Source organism: Typopeltis vanoorti, chromosome 24 (assembly GCF_054136105.1).
Source record: "Typopeltis vanoorti isolate ZY-2024b chromosome 24, IOZ_Tvanoo_1.0, whole genome shotgun sequence".
Classification (NCBI taxonomy): domain Eukaryota; kingdom Metazoa; phylum Arthropoda; class Arachnida; order Uropygi; family Thelyphonidae; genus Typopeltis; species Typopeltis vanoorti.
In genome coordinates, this window is record NC_143572.1 from 20,410,720 (window position 1) to 20,430,968 (window position 20,249).

General features: G+C 34.5%; 1 protein-coding gene across 2 annotated transcripts in view; it reads right to left on the bottom strand.

The window, feature by feature from the left end:
- Window positions 1–9,071: 9,071 nt before the first annotated feature.
- Dolk (Dolichol kinase) overlaps window positions 9,072–20,249 on the bottom strand; it is a 148,166-nt gene continuing 136,988 nt past the window's right edge. For both annotated transcript variants that reach the window (XM_090413949.1, XM_090413948.1), the window contains 2 exons: window positions 18,979–19,056; window positions 9,072–9,350 (listed from right to left, as the gene is read on the bottom strand). In XM_090413949.1, the coding sequence (XP_090270075.1) occupies window positions 9,211–9,350; window positions 18,979–19,056 (218 nt within the window). In that variant the 3' untranslated portion in view covers window positions 9,072–9,210. The remainder of the gene's footprint in view (window positions 9,351–18,978; window positions 19,057–20,249) is intronic.

Below are 20,249 nucleotides of genomic sequence, written 5' to 3' on the forward strand. Positions count from 1 at the left end.
TTTTTTTTTTTTTTTTAATATTTTACATATTTTCCCTAGACATTGTATAGAATGACAAATACTATTTCAGCTATATTTTCATTTTGAAGTTTTCAATTTTGCTGCCATGGGGAGGTTAGGTTAGGTGCTGGCGGTTGTTATGAGTGTGACAGACGATGGTTTTTACCGACTTGGAACTGCTCAAGGAATTTTAAACCAATTCTATGCCAGATGCAAAGTATGAAATGTCGTTTTCTTTTCTTTTTTTTTTTTTTTTAATATTTTACATACTATTTCGGCTATATTTTCATTTTGAAGTTTTAAATTTTGCTGCCATGGGGAGGTTAGGTTAGGTTAGGTGCTGGCGGTTGTTATGAGTGTGACAGATGATGGTTTTTACCCATCAGCCGCTTCAGCTCAGTCCATGGGTAGTGGCCAAGGGTTCGTGAGGTGTACTTGCAAGACCAAGTGCCAAAATTTGAAGTGCTTTTGTATGAAAAAGGCTGTTAGGTGCAATTCAAAATGCCATTCCAGAATGTCTCCAACTCTCAGTAAGTCCTTGAGACATAAAGTGAATTATGATATGGCATAGAATTGGTTTAAAATTCCTTCAGCAGTTCCAAGTCGATAAAAACCATCATCTGTCACACTCATAACAACCACCAGTACCTAACCTAACCTCCCCATGGCAGCAAAATTGAAAACAAAATGAAAATATAGCCAAAATAGTATTTGTCATTCTATATAATGCCTAGGTATTCTATACAATGCCTAGGGAAATTATGTAAAATATTAAAAAAAAACAGACATTTCATACTTTGCCAAAAAACGCCTAGGCATTCTATAGAATGCCTGTTTTTCACACTTTGCTGGTAACACATATATATATATATATTGATCACATTATTAAAATATGATAAACAACAATAAAACAATGTATCTAGTTAACCAGAAGAACTGTTATCAATACAATGCTGTATGCAGATGAACAGATGATATTACAAGGCAATGAAGATGAGCTTCAAAAATCAGTTTACAAATGAAACAAAATAAGCCAACAATACAATTTAAAAATGTCACAAAAGAAAACAAAAGTCATGGCATTTAAATGTCGGGATCATGTTAGATCAATAATAGAACAGATGACACAGTTTAATTATATAAGCTGCATAATAGCATATCTAAAAAATAAAGAAATTTTAGAAAATCTGTAGAACAATAAAAAGGACACTGAATAAAAAAACAAGATGAGAAACTCAGCTAAAATTTTATAAAGTAATGGTCACTCCCACTTTGTTATATGGTTCAGAAACATGGATGATTAAAAAGGAAGATGAAAGTAAAATACAAGCTGCAGAGATGAGATTTTTAAGAACAATGAAAGGATGCACAAAACTGGACCATATAAGAAATTAAGACATCAAAAAAGAACTAGATATTTATAACATAAATGAAAAGATCAAGGAATATAGAGAGAAATGAAAGAACATCCTAGGATAGAAAGATATTGGCTACCAAAAGAGGTAGATAGTATAGACAAAAAGGAAAGAAAGAAAGAGAGAGAGAGAGAGAGAGAAAGACCAGTAAAGCTGGAACAGGCAAATGCCTAATCCTTGAAGAGAAGAAGAATATAAGGACATTGGCTTGAATAAATGGGTGGCCGATGGATGAAGTGGTATATAAGGGATGAATCTGCTTTATTTAAGGTGAGCAGTTGGTGTACCCCCAAGGATGGTTTAATTTATGGCTGTCAATTCAATGTCAGTAAGTGTAAAGTTATGCACTTTGGCATTGACAAGATTTCCAATTGAATATTATATTGGTGGGATTATGCTAGGGATCTTGGGTGGACAGGAAACTGAAGTTTAAAGGTCACATTGCAAAAATTGCAGATACAGCTCAGAGGATGTTCATGTTGAAAGAAGCATTCACATATAATGATAAGAAAGTCCCTCTTTATAAGACTTCAATATGATCACAGCTGGACTACTATGTGCAGATATCTGGCCATCCCCTGGGACCAAATGATATGAAGTTTATGGAATGTAGATTATGAAGACAGATTGAGGTAGATGTGGACACTGGTGAACAGGAGAAAGAGGGGTATATAATAGAGGTGTATAAGCTTCTGAAAGAATGTCAGAATTAAATCAGGTTATCAACTGTATCAAATGATGAAATTTTTCATTATATGGAATTGGTGGATCTATGAAAGGGGTGAGAGTTAGATGTGAATAAATTGAAGAGAAGGCATGACGTCTGGTGTAGGAGATCTGTGGCATCCAGCAATGAGTCCTTAACTCCCTGGAGGTTTCTGATGATAATAATATTGTATTGAAAAGAAAAGTGTAAGAAAGTTTTAAAAATAATAAAAGTTCATCACCTTTCAGAGGTGAACAGTAGACTTAAATACATAGATATCATCCAAGAAAAAATGAAAGAGTGAAAACAAGAATCAAACCTTAGAGATTCAGTGGCAGACCCTGAAGAATATGTTGACTGATTCAGCCACAGAGACATGTGATGGAGTTTTTTGCAAGGATAGAAAAATCAGATTTTCATGATGGACTAAGGAAGCTAAAGATGCAGTCATGGAAAAGAAGAAGACACATCAAAGGTTCCATGCAAGTAAGTCCAGCAAAGCACTGTGTAAAACTAGCTTAACAAAAGACAGACTTTAAGAACATAGAAAATAATTATTAGGAAAGAAGCGAAATATTCTCCAGAATATTTCACTTCTTTAACACTAAACTACCTGTTTACTGTCTAGTGAAAAAGCTTAGAAATGGAGGAAAGAGTACTGTAAAAGAAATCAAAGATGTTAAATGTGACATAAAAACTGAAGACATATCCAAGATGCTCGGAGTAATTACTTTGAAAGACTGCTAAATAAACAATGCAGTAACATCACAGTGTTGGAAGACGTAGAAGAGGAATACAATCAGGAGTACCTATCAATATACCTCAGCTACAAAAAGTCAGCAAACACCTGAAATATGGAAGGCAGCTGGGGTAGATGATATTTGACAAGCAATACTCAAATATAGAGATATAAGTTTTACAGTGACTACACTGCATAATGAGTTGTAAGTCAGCAGACAGAATTCAAGAATGAAGGTTTGATGTAAAATTATGTGTGAGACAAAGGGTACATATTACCCCCACTATTATTCATTATTTATATTGATCACATTATGAAAGAAAATGGCATTATGCTTGATATCAAAATTGGAGATGCTAATCTCAGCTCTTTACTTTATTATGATTATTACGGGTGACTCCAGGGAGTCCTTAGACTCATCGAGGGAGGCCCTAAACATCATTTCCACACAACTATATGACATTCTCACAGTATCTATCATACCTTGCCTTGGACTCACTCACCGTCATAGTACCCACAACAGACTCTGGCAGCTTATTCCACTCATTTACCACTCTAAAAGTAAAGAACCCAGCTCTAACATCCTTGCTAACCACACTCTTGCCCAGCTTCCATAGGTGTCCCCTAGTTCTCCCACCACCACCAGTCCTGATCTCAAAAATATCCTCTGAATTAATCCTATAGAAACCCTTTAGCAATTTGAATGTATCAATCATATCTCCCCTTTTCTGCCTATCAACTAATTTCTGCAACCCACATATCTTCAACCTGTTCTCATATGGTTCATTCCATAGACCCGCTATCATCTTAGTCACTCGCCTCTGGATCCTCTCCACCTCCTCCCCATCAAGAAGGAACCGAGGTGACCAAATCTGGGTACAGTAGTCGAGATGAGGTCTTATCAAGGCTCGGTACAGGGGTACAATAACTTGCTTGTCTCTGCTCATCAAGGTATTTTTCAACAACCAAGTGAGTTGATGAGCTGATTTAGCTACTTTTGCAATGTGCCCCTTAAACTTCATCTCCCTATCCACCAACACTCCCAAGTCCCTGGCCTCATCAATCTCCTGGAGTACAGTTCCACCAATGTGGTATACTGCTGCTAATCTTTTCACCCCAAAATGCATAACCTTACATTTTGTCACATTAAATTGACATCCATTCTCCTTAGCCCAGAACTCCAATCTATCCAAGTTGTCCTGCAAGATTTTGACATCTTCTGCATTCACTATCGCCCTACCCAACTTTGCATCATCAGTGAACAAATGAACTGTTGTTCTCAGATCCTTCCCTATATCGTTAATGAACAAATTAAACAGCAGTGGTCCAAGAACAGAACCCTGCGGCACACCACTAGTCACAGGCCATCTTCTGGACTCTACTCCTGAATAAACTACTCTCTGATATCTCTCCAGGTATGAAAATCAGTAATAAAAAAGATAAATACTATGAAAATAGGCAAGGACACTGAAAACATCAACTGCATCTTGAATGGAAACCTATAGAACAAATATAGCATTTCAGCTATTTAGGCACAATTTTTAATGAAGTTGGCAAATTAAACATGGAAATATACAACAGAAATGACAAGCTTGGTATGGTAGGAACTCGAGCAAATAAATTTATATGGAATAAGAGATGTATTAGTGAAAACACTAAACTACCTGTATACAAGATAATGTTCAAACCAATTTAACTTACAGATCTGAGAGCTGGGTTAGAAATAAAACACCTGATCAAAACTGGACTCCAGAGATATAAAATTGTGACTGAGAAAAAATGAGGAAAGCATCAATCACAATTTTACATTAAAAATGAGGATATTAGGAAGGAACCTGATATTGTTAGTATTTAGGAGTTTGTGAGCAGAGCTAACCTCAAATGGTATGGTCACTTAAACAAAATGGGAAAGGAATGGTCAGCAAAGTAAGAGCTTTTTCCCAGAATTGCAGGAAAAGACCCAGAGGAAGAGTTTAGGTGCATCACAAGCAAATTTCATCAAACTGTGCTTAAACTCATTCACTGTTTCTTCACTCACTACTCTCTCAGGTAATACATTTCACTCCCTCCCCTCTCTCTCTACACAAAGATTGCTCTTCACTCTATTAATCTCATCCTTCTTATGCTTTTTTTAAGGATAGCATCTTGTTCTACCTGTCTGTCTCCATTATGTGAAAAATGTCTTCCATATTTAAATGGTAACAATCCCTTACCAACTTATATATATCTTAATCATAAACCCCCTCCTCTTATTTATAGGGCTGCAGCAAATGACATCTTTTCAATGTCTACATGTTCAACATTCCAGATATGCAACTGACTTAGGCAATTTTCACTAAACCCTCTCCATTATATCTTCATTCTCATGAAAACCAGGTGAACAAATCTGCATAGAACAATTGGTATGCAGTCCTGATAAGACTTATACAATGGAACCACAACCATTTTACTTCTACATGTCAAAGTTCCTTTCATCACTGCCATAATCCATTGTGGTGTATTCACAAATTGCGACTCCTAACTTCACATGTATAAGCAGCTCGCAGATGTGAACTGTAGACCAACATACACAAAGATTATTGAAAAAAAAAAAAAATGAAACAGTTTGAGAACAGGAACCAAACCTTGGAGATTCAGTGGCAAGCCTTAAAGAAAACACTGATTGATTCAGCCAGAGAGGCATGTGGTGAGGTTGTCTGCAAGGATAGAAAAATCAGAACTCCATGGTGGATACAGGAAGTTAAAGACGCAGTGAAGGAAAAGAAGAAAGCATATGAAAAGTTCTTGGCAAATAAGTCAGCTTGTGCTCTTAGAGAATACAGAGAGACAAATGTAAGAAAGCAAAACACCGTGTAAAACTAGCTAAACAAGTCATGGGATGACTGTGGCAAGAACATGGAAAATAAATACCAAGAAGGTGGCAAAATATTCTGGAGGTTATTGAAGAAGCTTAGGAATGGAGAAAAGAGTGCTGTAAAAGGAGTTAGAGATGATAAAGGGGACATGAAAACGGAAGAAAAAAAGATATCCTTGAAGTATGGAGTAATTACTTTGAAAATTTGCTAAATGAAACAAACAGTGATGACAGCACAGTGATAAAAAACACTGACCAGGCATGCAGTCAGGAATACATATCCATACTTGAAGTAGAAAAAGCCATCACAAGCTTGAAATGTGGAAAGGCAGCAGGAGTAGATGATATTCGAACAGAAATGCTGAAGTATGGTGGTATAAAAGTCTTACAGTGGCTGCACTGCATAGTTCAGAAGGCCTGGACAAAGGGACAAATTCCCAATGATTGGAGTAGAGCTCTCATAGTACCTATATATAAAAAAGGAAATAAAACTGAATGTGAGAATTACAGAGGTATATCCTTATTGAGTGTTCCTGGCAAGATATATGCAAGTATACTTGAGAAACAGTTGAGAAGAATTGTGGAAGAAAAGCTTGGTGAAGAACAAGCTGGATTCGGGCCAAATAGAGGCAATAGAGGCTGTCAGGATCAGATCTTCACTTTACGACAAATAGTTGAGAAAGCATGGGAATATAACAAAGATCTGTATTTAAGTTTTGTCGATTTGGAAAAGGCATATGACAAGGTGCCAAGAGAAAGCTATTCAATATGCTACAGTTATATGGTGTCAATGGGGCATTATATCAAGCAATACTTAGTATTTATTTGAGTTGTAAGTCAGCAGTTAGAATTGAAGGAAGTACAGGAAGATGGTTTAATGTTAAATATGGTATGAGACAAGGGTGTACATTATCCCCTCTGTTATTCATTATCTATATGGATCACATTATGAAGGAAAGTGGTATTAAACATGATATCAAAATTTGAGATGTTAATGTCAGCTCTTTGCTTTATGCGGATGATGTTATACTTCTAAATAAATCCGCTACAAGTCTGCAAGATTCTTTGACTAAATTGAATAACTGTTGTAAGAGATATGGTATGAAGGTCAGCAATAAAAAGACAAAGATAATGAAAATAGGCAGAATCACTGAAAATGTCAACTGTGTTGTGAATGGAGAACCTGTGGAACAAGTAAAACATTTCAGCTACTTAGACACGATTTTTACTGAAGATGGTAAATTAAATATGGAAATAGACAACAGAATCAACAAAGCTGGTATGGTAGGAAGTCAATTGAATAAATTCATATGGAATAAAAGAGAAATTAATCGGAACACTAAATTAGCTGTATATAAGACAGTGTTCAAACCAGTTTTAGCTTATGGATCTGAGAGCTGGGTCAGAAGTAAAACACTTGACCAAAGACTAGAGACCGCAGATATGAGAGTCCTGTGAAAGATTAGAGGCGTGAACAGATGGCATCAATGGCAATATCATATTAAAAACGAGGATATTAGGAAAGAACTTGACATTGTCAACATCCAGGAATGCGTTAGCAGAGCTAATCTCAGGTGGTATGGTCACTTAAACATAATGGGCAAGGAAAGATTAGCAAAACAAGTGTTCTCTGCCAAGTTGGCAGGAAAACGATCCAGAGGAAGACCAAGATATAGGTAGATTGATACGGTACAAAGTGCGCTTAGACGATAGAAATATAAGATCTGGTAATGTTGGAGTCTTGACAAGTAACAGACTGATTTGGAGGGAAATTGTAGACAGGAAGTTAGTAATGATGTAAATTTTTCATGTAGTACTATCATATCCTGTACACCCCTTGAGGATACATGGCAGGAATTTGATGATGATGAACTTCACATCCCTGTCCACCACTCCCAGATCTGCACGCCTTTATCTTTTTCAAAACTTCCCAACCAACTGTATTATAATGTACACACCATCCTTGCTCCGACCAAATTTCAAACCTTATTTTTCTCAACATCAAGCTAATAGCTCCACTCATACTATGGAACCATAGCCTTTTTATCTCTATATGGCAAAATTCTTTTCATCACTGTCATAATCCAGTGTGATATATTCAGAAATTTCAGGGTGATCCGTAAGTCCTGAGTCTGAGTGCTGGGAATCCAAGAGTGTCAAGGTGTACTTATGGTTGTAAACAAGCTTTCTAAACTTGTGGTGGTGGGGTAGTGACAGTTGACTGTACTGTAGACCTGACACATAAGAAAACAATTTGGAAGAAATTTATTAATAGGAAGTTCTAATAATTTAACCTTGGTCTCTGTCCACCACTCCCAAATTTGCAACTCCACTGCCTCTTTCAAAATTTCCCAACCAACTATATTGTATTGCACAATCCCATCCTCACTCCTGCAAATTTCAAATCTTATGCTTCTCAACATCAAATTAATATCTTCACTCACACAGCCTATTCAGATTCTTCTGTAAGGCCACAATTTGATCTACTTCTCAAGTTCTCCCCAACTTTGCATCATATGAAAGCTCACATTCTTAGGCTTTTATTATTATTATTATTAAAGGAATCTCCTCACAAAAGACTGTCAGTATTAGTATCATCGTTTCTGCTAAGGATTCGATAATCTATAAGTTTTCTAGAGACCAAATATGGGAAAATTTTCAAGTCACTTCTGCCTTCAATAAACAGGACAGTGGTCTCAACCCTGGAAATGGAATTTCTACCACCTAAAGACTTTCATAAACATTCATGGCTTTGGAGGAATTTGAATCCACAACCTGTTGGTTGGTAGAACTGATATGCTACTCAACCAGGCTGGCAGTGAAACAGCTGAATCTGTCCCCATATCATTAACATATGAATTAAACAGCAGTAATGGTTCCAAAACAGACTTGTATTACACTACTAGTCTTCTTCATCTTCTAGGCCAATTTTATTAATTCTTTAAAATGAAATGTATTATTTATGGTGTACTAAGCCAAACTTTAAAAGTGTGAAATTTCACTTGTATATTTTAAGTATGTTTGGAGATATAATGATTTGAAAACCGCTAATCATAAAGAAGTATTAACATAGAGTAAGTATGACCTTGTTGTTTTGCTTGAACTGCTGTTTTAACTTGCAACTGTCAATATGACTATTGCTTGATAGTATTCCATCATAATTATTAGATATTCAAAATTTTTGCAATAAAATTCTGAGCAAACATACTTTACCTCAAATGTGCAATAAACATATGTTCTTATGTGTAACATTCAGTAGCAGGAAAGCCAGTTAAACATAATAAATAAATACATTATAATTAATAACAAATAACACATTATAATTAAAGACTTATTCTACTGTCATGGTTTTTTATAATTACAAAATGAACATCTTTCTTAACTTACAAAATGTACAACAAAAAACACAGCAATATACAATAATAATTAAAAAAAACATGATTTAGAGGAATTCAATATATTAATCTCTCTCTCTCTCTCTTTCTGGCTTCTTTAGTTAAGTGCCCATCAACATCATAAATAGAAATAATGGTAATACAAGATTATCTATTTGGGATGTTGCACCTTCAAGAAATGATGTCAAAACAACTGACATGCAAATCAACAACAATCTGCCAGGAGATACAGGAACTTTTCCTAAAAAATAAAATATCAGAATTATCAATATTTATTAATTCTATATAGCTAAGTAACAATGCAATATCACCTAAACCTTTTTGAACTTGGAAGATAATGGAGTAGCAATTTTGAAAAAGAATGTTAACCTTAAAAACTGTTATTTGTAAATTTAAAATGATTCTATTCCTTGATGGATAGGGTATCTGCATTCCATTCTGAGGAAGATAAAGTAGGACACTAATTCTTTTGTTGTGTTAGTTATGTGCACTTAAATGTTATATAAAATATTTTCTCTTTTAATGACTTGAATCTAATATGTTGCAATAACAGAAGAAAAAGAATGAAATTATTCTTAAATTATACCAACTTTATTCAGAACATTATAATCTGAAGTTATCACATGGGAGGTATGGAGGGAAAAGATACTTCAAAATTTTCTTTTAAAATATAAGTGTAAATTTTATTAAAAAATTATAAAGTTTTATAATATAATATATATATTTAATGCAGCACAAACCCAAGAACGGTTGTAAACCTACAGTATATCACAACTGTTAGAGCGTCTGTAGCTCAGTTGATATAGATGAAGCACTTCAGTCAGAAAGACCTGGGGTCGATTCCCATCAGTGACATGGGGAACCTTTATCTGGTCTCTTTCGATGAAAGGTGAGTTAGCCAGTCTCATACGGAGGTAAGGTTGTTTTTTTTTACCTGGAAACTCGGGTTTTTTGTCCCCCAGAACAAGCAAACCCGCTGCATGAATGCATGCATCTACAGACATAGGACACACCGGGAGGCATAAGGCTAACCACCTTATCCATGAGTTACAGTTGAGGTTGCGAAGCCCAAGAATAGTTGGAAGGTCGTGAGTGCTTGCCTGTTAGGACCACTGATTATGATAATATCAGAACTGTGGGTAAGTTAAGGAACTCTTAATTGTTTCTTTTTTAATTATTATTTTACTGGTTTTTTTGTATTTATTTATTTTTTACATCATTTGGCAGTTAAGTCCTGTTATAGAGACCAAACATGGAACTTCAAGCTGCTTCAAACCTTCAATAAGTGGGATGGTAGTCTCATGCTGAACAATGAAATTCATCTCCCACTAAAAGCAAATAGTGTTTGCTTTGGATGGGAGATTTTTTGTCATTTTTCCAAGTAAAACAAAAAAACACAAGTTTTTAATTAATTTACTACAGTTAAGACTACCCACTGTTTCAAAAAGACAGAAGTCACATGGATAGTAAAGAAAAAGTTTTTAACCATTAAGATAAAATCAGTGCCTCAGTAGAGCAGCTGGTAATGAATGTCCCTTTGTTGGAGAGATAGGGATTTGAATTCCATCTAAAACATTGGAAACCTTGATAAAGACTTTTTGACTGAAGGTGAGTTAGCAGCTGATTTCAAAAGATGAGATAAGATGAAACTCACCTATTAATTTTATACCAAGTGAAAACTTCCTTCAAAATGATCTGTTAGACCCAACAAGCAAACAGCAATCAAATTAGAAAATAATCAGTCATCTGAAATGCCCATTAGTGTTTGATGCAGATTTCACTATTTCCTCTCATCTCTTTTTTGTCCATTACCAGGTGGCTAAACTCTTGCAGTCGCTTTCCACACAACTCCTTTACGCCATCTATCCACTCTATTCTGGGCCATCTTCTTCTTCTTCTTCTGTTTATGCTGTCCATTCTACCGAACATCAAGGTTTTGTACTTTTTGCTGTCATTCATTGTGTAGACAGGTCTCTCAAAGGATGCATTAAGTGCTTAAATAACTTTGTGTGCCAATTACAAAATAAGATAATAATAGTGAATAAAATTTCATCTATCTTTTCCTTGGTACGTTAAGCTTGATGGTCTAAGAGAATCAAGAAATGTGGCTTTCATATAAATCTAATTAATACATATGATAGATAACCTATCTTCATAGCTTGCGTGTCACCAAACTGCATTCTCCAGTCCAGTTTGCTTGTTTATGTGATGAAAAACAACTTTCTGAGAGAAAAAAAATCTACCACTTACATGTGGACTGACTAACTCACCTTCAGCTATAAAAAAACCATTAACAAGGTTCCTTGCATCAAAGAATTCAAACACATCATCTTTTCAAAGAGTATCATCCATAACTTGGCTACTATAACTAAAATTCCATTAGTTTGTACATCAGCAAAATAGTTACAGTACCACTAATGGGCAGCAGACCCATAGGCATTTCAGACGACTGATTATTTCCTAAACAGTAACTTGTTTCTGTTTCCCAAATGATACGATATTTTAATTAGCAGCTTTGCATACAAGATGTGTCATCCACAGAGACTGCACAAAGAATAAGATTTTTAGGAATCAGTTTAGACTCTTTCAGAGTAAGAGCCCCTCAACAGCAATATGTTTTTTCCATCATTACTGCAACATACAGAAATTTTTAATGAAACTTGTTTTGGGTATTCTTTAGTACTTAGTAGTTCTTTATTTTTTAATTATTTATTTTATAATTAGTATTCTTTAGAACAACTCAAAGTATCTATCGTCTAGATTCCCATTTCCTCAGATGTTTTTGAAATCAAACTATTTCATATAAACATCTTAAAAGCTCACTGAAACACGTCTTGCTGACAACACTTCACATTCACAAACATAAAAAACACACTCTGATTTGTTATTATACATTTGACATACCCTTTTTTGTTATAGGGAAAATTGAGTATTTTCACTATGGCTGCTGCTTGGTTTCAGGAGAGTATCCATAAACCAATATATATCACACAAATATACACAAAAATTGTCAGATAACCTTCCAACAACAAGACGTCATAAATAAATAATTTTCTAACTGCTCTTCTATTAACATAATGCAAACTTTGCTAAAACATTTGTCATTTATGTCAAAAATCATTCAGGCATGCATTGTTTTTGATCCTCTTCCTTAAGAACAGCTTTGACAGCACTACTCAAAGACGTGTGTTTTATAGAAGCATCTTGTGTTCTTTGCACTAAATCTTGAGCTTTCAAACAATTTAATAGCCATAAAACAATATGTCTGTTTGGCTCACCCTAGCAAACTGATGCTACAACAACCTCACATGTTGTTGTTGTAGCATCAGTACTTGTACTTGACAGTACATGTATTTGTACTGTCATAATGACAGTAGGGGGATTAGCAGTGTTCTCCTACCAGGATCTTGGCTGACTAGCCATCGGTCATGCTTGTAGCATGTTGAGCACAATTAAGCCTGGGATGGATTTCCGTGGTGGGCTGGCAACCTACAACACGGTCAAAAACCCTGATGGAGCTGATATAGATGGCAGTGCCAATATTTCGGTGAAGTCCGAAGGGCCATACCCAGGAAGTCTTAGTATCATGCCTCCACGTGAACCCCCAGGAAACATGGTGTCGTAATGAGCCATGGCAAAGTTGATACTGAGCAAAAAGCTGCAGAAAGCTATAAAATGCATCTCCCAAGACGTTATGTGGCCAGTGTGGGAGATCAGCCCACAAACTCTCCACTACAATGCCAAGAAGAAGAAAGAAAGGCTGTAAAGCCCATTGCCAGAATGGGCAATCTCTGGATGTGACTAAATTTCCCCAACTATATGACTACTCTGATAGAAACCATTTATGGAGACCAGAGCATGATGCAGCAGGAATGGCTCTTACAGAATTCTCTATCAGTAATAAGCTTTATATTATGAATACATTTTTTAAGAAAGCCCTCAAAAGAAAATGGATATGGAGAAGTCCAAACGGAAAAATAAAAAAATGAAATAGATTATATACTGTGTAATAATAAAGAAATAGTTCAAGATACCTCAGTACTAAATCAAGTAAGTGGCCACAGACTGGTCAGAGCCAAAATTAAAATAAACCCCAAATTGGAAAGAATAAAATGGCTAAACAACAAAAAAAATCAAGAAGTTCTGACTTAAAACCTATCAAAAACAAGAAGAAGGATTACGAAAAAAAACTCTATCAAAAACTAGACTTAATAAATATATTTGAAGAAGAAGACATAAATAAAATAAGCAAAAACCTAACAGAAGTAATAATCTCAGCAGCCAATGAATTCAAAAGCAACAAACAACAAAAAGATCATAAATTTTCAGAGGAAACCTTACAACTACTAAAAAAGAGACGAAATATGAAACAAGACAAAAACTTAATTTCTAAAATAGAATATGCAGAACTATGCAAAACAATAAGGAAAAGATGAGAAATGAAATAAGATCTTATAACACTAAAAAAATAAAATAAACAACTGAAAACAATAAAAATATGAAAATACTAAGAAAACATTTATCAGTTGGCAAAAGTCAAATAACTGCAATAAAAGATAAGAATGGAACTACAATAAGGAACCAAGAACAAATCCTAAGCAGGCTAGAAGAATTTTATAAAGAACTCTATAGTAATCCTTTAATAGATAAATCAAATACTGTATAAATAACTGTTCTCCATCGCATATGGAATTCATCCTCCCATTCACTTCAGATGAAATAAAACAAGCATTAAAACAAATGAAAAATGGAAAATGTCCTGGTGAAGACCTAATTCACATAGAATTAATAAAATGGGAAGGAAACAATATAATTCACCATGTCACACAAACTTACTAAATCTATACCTAGAAGAAGGGAAGATATCCGAAAATTGGAAAAATGCTACTCTGATACTGTTATTTAAAAAAAGGGGACAAAGAAGAAGTATGGAACTATAGACCAATTAGTATTCCCTCTCTCTAATCTGTACAAAATTCTCACAAAAGTAACAACAAACAGGTTAACACCTCTTCTCAACTCAAATCAACCAGTAGAACAAGCAGGATTCCGTAAAGGCTTTAACACAATTGATCATATTCATGCAGTAAATCAAATAATAGAAAAAGCAGAAGAAAACCAATTGCCTCTCTGTTTAGCTTCATTGATTATGAAAAAGCATTTGATTCCATCAAAACTAATGCAATAATCAAAGCATTCCAGAATCACAGAGTTCCTGGAGAATATATGGACCTCCTCCAGGCAATATATCTCACTGCAACAGCAACAATCCAACTTCACACAAGTAGCAATAAAATATCAATTGAAAAAGCCGACAAGGGGACTTTCTATCACCCAAAATCTTTACAGCAGTCCTTCAAGAAATATTTAATAATATAATAATATAAACTGGACAAACCTTGGTATAAAAATTAATAACAGAAACTTAACACACCTAAGATATGCAGATGATATCATAATTTTTGCAAACACTCCAGAAGACCTTAATATAATGATAGAAGACCTATATCACGAAAGTAGAAAAGCCGGTCTAAAGATAAACAGAGAAAAAACTAAAATCATGTTTAATCATTTTGTAACACCAAAAAACATAAAAAAATATAAATAGAAAACAATTTCTTGGAAAGAGTCTCTTCATATACATACTTAGGTCATCTCATTGATCTAAACTGTGGACTCCAAAAGGAAATAAATAGGAGAGCTCAACTTGCCCAGAGTGCATTCAGAAAATTGAAAAGCATTTTTCAAAACAATGATGTCCCACTCTGTTTAAAAAGGAAGACATTTAACCAGTGTATACTTCCAGTCATCTCATCTCATATGGTTGTGAAACTTGGTTGCTAACAAAAGTACTGGCAAATAAATTAACAACTCAAAGAAAAATGGAGAGGTTGATGCTAGGCATCACATTAAAAGATAAGAAGTGAAACACCTGGATAAGAAGCCAGACTCACATCACTGACATCATTCTTCACCACAAGCAACTAAAATGGAAATGGGATGGACATCTATCCAGAAGAGAAGATGAGCGATGGACCACCATACTAATGAACTGGATTCCAAAAGAAGGAAAATGAGGCCGAGGACGTCCTATAAGAAGGTAGAGTGAAGAATTGTCAAATTTTGTTGGGGAAAATTGGTCAATCATTGCTAAGAACAGAGAAAGGTGGAAAGAACTGGAGGAGGCTTTCGTCCAGCAGTGGACAGAAAATGGCTGAAAAGAAGAAGAAGAATGACAGTACATCACTTGACATCAAAATATACTCTCCTCCTGAAAACTTATATTTTTCATCCTGCAAAACAAGCAAATTGGTCAGAAGAATATGCACAATTAATGAATACGGAGAATGGTCTAAATGAACAAGAGAATGGCCCAAAAAACCACCCCATTTCTCATTTTGGCCTTAAAAGAAAAGTTCAATTATTCAATAATGGTTTACAACATATTCTGGTGAATCTAAACAAAAGTCATAATGCACACATTTCTGCCATATATAATGACTGTTTGTGCAGATCAAAATTCTTATGCTATATGAAAACAATAATTAATTTAACTCTAAAACAGGGTGCCCAGACATCCTTTTTTTAGACTCTGGTCCTGTTGTTCCGACAAAACCTTAACAAGATGCTAATTGTCCCTTTTTATTAACTTTAGGTCCAGTTTTGCCCCTTTTTTGAATTCATGGCACGGCTTCATTCTTGTATGTTCGAATACGGAAAAGATAATGTCTCTGCTGGTGACATGTGATAGCTTGAGATCGAAAACATGCATGCTATGACAATTATGAACCATTATGAACGCATTCTCTTTGCAATAGGAAACAAAAATGCTGCAAACCAGTGGCAGCACTGCTGCATCCAGGCAGTAACAAGGTTACTTTGTCTACCATACCATTGTTTTGTGCTTCTTATGCTGGTCTGTTAGTTAAAGTTAGTCTGAAAGTTAAAGCGAGTATATATATTATAAGTGGTGATATTTCATCCAGATTTTATCATGCCGAAAGGAAGTGTAGTTTCACTTGGGATTAAAAAGAAGAATATCTCTTCTTGAAAGACAATGAAACACCAAACAAGTTGAAATGTACTTGTGTCATTCGGTTTTTTTCAATTGAACATGGAGGCCGTTCTGATATAAAATAGCATTTGACGAAGCAAAAACATAAATTGGCAGCTGCTGTTCGCAGTTCAAGTCAAGATGTTACATCATTTTTCATGAAAAATTCAAAAGGGAAATTAACTGATGAAAGTAAATGTCTTGCAGCTCAAGAAGGTTTGTTTGCATTTCATGCAGTGAAACATAAGCTTTCTTTGAGGTCAATGGACTGCACCTTAGCAATAGTGAGAAATTTATTTCAAAAGAAATTTACATGTGGGCGAACAAAGTGCCAATCAATTTTAATAAATGTCCTGCACCTTACGCAATGCAAGAATTAGCAATTGAATTGAAACAAGCCAAATGTGTGTCAGTTATGGTAGACACATCAAACCACAGAGATTTGAAGTTGGTGCCTGTCCTTGGAGAAACAGCAGAACTGCTTGCAAATCATATATTGGATATTTTGTAGAAAAAGCAGCTGACTGAGAAAATTATTGCATTTTCTGCAGATAACTACAACATCAACTTGGGTGGATACAAATGAGGTGGTTCCAACAATGTATTTTGAAGACTCAACATAGGGTTAAAAATGAACATTCATGCTGTTCATAATGGTGTACAGACAAGTGCTGATATTTTGCCTATTGATATCGAAACAACTGTAAATAAAATATTTTAGTATTTCCACATTTACACCATGAGAGTAGAGTAATTGAAGAATTTCTGTGCATTTAGAGAAATTGAATACAAGAGTGTTCTAGGTAGTGTATAAACAAAATAGTAATCATTACTACCATCTGTGAATAGGATTATTGACATGTATGATGGACTCAGATCTTACTTTTTATCACAAGATAAATGCCCTACATTGTTGAAATCATTTTTCAGTAACCAACAATTAATACTTTGGCTCCATTTCATGCAAGGCCAGCTGAAAATATGCTCAGCAACAATAATGAAAATAGGAGGGAAAATATTTCAGCAACTGAAGTGTGGTAGAAGAACTGGAATTGTTCAGACAGAAAATTACAATTAGGAAAGCTGAGAACTTTCAAACATTTAAAATGTCATCAATTATTTCAGAGTTCAAAGACGAAAAATAATTTTTAGACAGTGTAAATTTATTTTATGATACTTTCCTTGAATATTTAAGCAAATTGACTTATCATTTCCAGCCATTGAAAGCATTTCACTGGATTAAGTTGCAAACAGCCTAAAAGCATAACTGGCAATTAGTTTACGGAATTAACAACACATATAAAGTATTAATTAAAGGTAACTTTAATGAATAACTTCTATATTTCGGCAACGTCGTGTTGCCATCTTCAGGAACATAAAGATATGGTATGTGCACGCAGACACTAACAAAAGCAAATGAGGAAGAAAGCAAGAAACTAATATTGTTCCTAAACTCCTAATGGTGCCCTCTGGAAGGCTAATTTGGTTGTCTTGGGCTGGCAGACCATGCCTTAGATACCCACCATAGAATTCGTTGGAAGAAAACAAAAATAATATACCGCAGCAAGTTTAAATACGAAAGATTATTCAAGGAATCTTCAGCAGCTCTAAAAAACGTTCCTAACCTCAACAAATTTGGGTGCATGAAACTACCCCAAATTTGGGAGACTTACATTATGAGAACTTCAGCCCAACTGCCAAGACAACCAAATTAGCCTGCCAGAGGGCACCATTAGGAGTTTAGGAACAATATTAGTTTCTTGCTTTCTTCCTCATTTGCTTTTGTTAGTGCCTGCGTGCACATACCATATCTTTATGTTCCTGAAGATGGTAACACGACGTTGCCGAAATATAGAAGTTATTCATTAAAGTTACCTTTAATTAATATACTTTATATGCGTTGTTAATTCCGTAAACTAATTACCAGTTATGTATGACCAACGTATAAGCCTTGCTACTAGCCTAAAAGCAGTCAGTGATATTGACAACAAAATATTCAATATTGTTGATGAAGATGAATTATTTGATGAAGTCAGCCATATAAATAATGTTGTGAACTCCAAAATGGAAGGAAACAAATGCTGAAGTGGACAGAAAGTGGTGTGACATATTTCTGGTGCTCCAAGAAAAAAAAACATCTACTACAAAAACATACTGCCAGTTGTTGCGTTTGTTATGGCAATCCTAGGAACAAACAGAGCTGTAGAGAGAATTTTTTTATCTCATGAGTTTTTTCTTTGTGGTCTGATGAAAAGAACTGCTTCAACACCAAGACTGTGAAAGCAATAATTGTGACCAAGACACACTTTGACATTTTGTGTATTGACTTTTATGAGTGCATCTTGAAAGAACCAACACTTTTGGAAGAAATAATGTCTTCATATAAATATAATAATAATGCTGATATTCCATAATTATAATGCACACTCCAGTCCTGTGTACTGTAATTATAATTATATGTTATTCCATTTTTATGTAGAGCATACCAGAAGTGTCCCATTTTTTAATTGCTAAAAAATGTCCTTTTTTTTGTTTTGTTTTGATAATCTGGTCACTCTACTGTAAAAGCATATCTTCAAGATTTATTGTTTGTTGAGTAAAAAAAATATTCACTAAGCTATTTGTCTAAAAAAAAAAAAAACATTTTAATGTGAACAATACATCACCTTTATCAATTTAAATATCCCTTTAATTCAAAATTATTGAAGTTATTATACAATTATTCAAGACATTTTGAGAACCATTTAGGTAAAATAGTAATACTTGGAAGAATTAATTAAAATGCTGTCTTAGATATTGAACCATTGTTACTTACCACAAATTATATATACCAGTATTACCAAAAGTTGTGATATTATAGCAGACAATGTTCCTTCATATGTCTTTTTACTACCTGAAATAAATTACTTAAAGATCAGAAAGGTAGATCATTGTAATATAATAATAACAACAGAATATTCACTGGCATTTATTTAAGAGTACTGATGCAATATGCTTACAACACAAGTTAATTTTTTTCCAAATAGTTAGTAAACCATTAAAATGTTTTCTTAAACAACGGTCTAATAATGTCACAAAAGTAACTGCATTTTAAATTTCAGCATTTCTGAATTGATATACAAGGTATTATCCACATTGGCCCTCCCTAGTTTCAATGTGTTACTACTACTACTTAAGTGTATGGACCATGGTGTTGAAATTGAACAAATGAGAAGGAACACTCACCAAGTTTATGTAAAAAAAATTCTGGATGGAACTTTTGAACAACCCAAACTTGGGATGTCCAATGTGGATGCCTCATACTTGTATTTTCTAATAAAGAGATGATTACCAATTTTTACAAATGATAACTACAAATGACTACTAATCAATTTTTCTCTACTTCTTTTATGAACAGATTTTCTGAGGTTTACTATCCACGTGATATACCATGTTGATTTTTATAACTTACAAAGTTTGTTTTATAACATTTATCTGCTTGAGTTTCAGATTGTTTGTCTATTATGCAGGAGGAAATCCTACTATACATATCTGACACTGGCTCAGTCTGATAATCCCTTTTTGAAGATTGCAAGCTCAGAATATTCTTAAGAAGATTAAAAAAAAATCCTTATCAAACAATGTCAATTCTCAATTTTGGTATGCATGAGACTTAAGAGGGAGGAGTCAAGACTCATCCCCAGCGACCCACACTAACCATTATTTACACAATACCTATCATATCTCTCCTTAAACTCATTCACTGGCACTCAACTAATTCTGGCAATCCATTCCACCCAGTCACCACCCTGTATGCAAAATATCTAGTCTGCACATCCTTACACAACTTCCACGGATGACCTCTAGCTCTCTGACGATTTATCATATATTGAAAAATTTCCTTTGCATCAATTTTATAAAACCCCTATAATATCTTAAATGTTTCTATCGTGTCCCCTCTTTTCCACCTATCAACTAAATTTTGTAATCTACACACCTTCAACCCATCCTCACTGGAAAGCTTTATACAATTCCATTGTCACTTTATTATAAAATGTGAATAAATTACTAAAGCAGGACCTACCTTTGCAAAGCTGTGCCATCCCT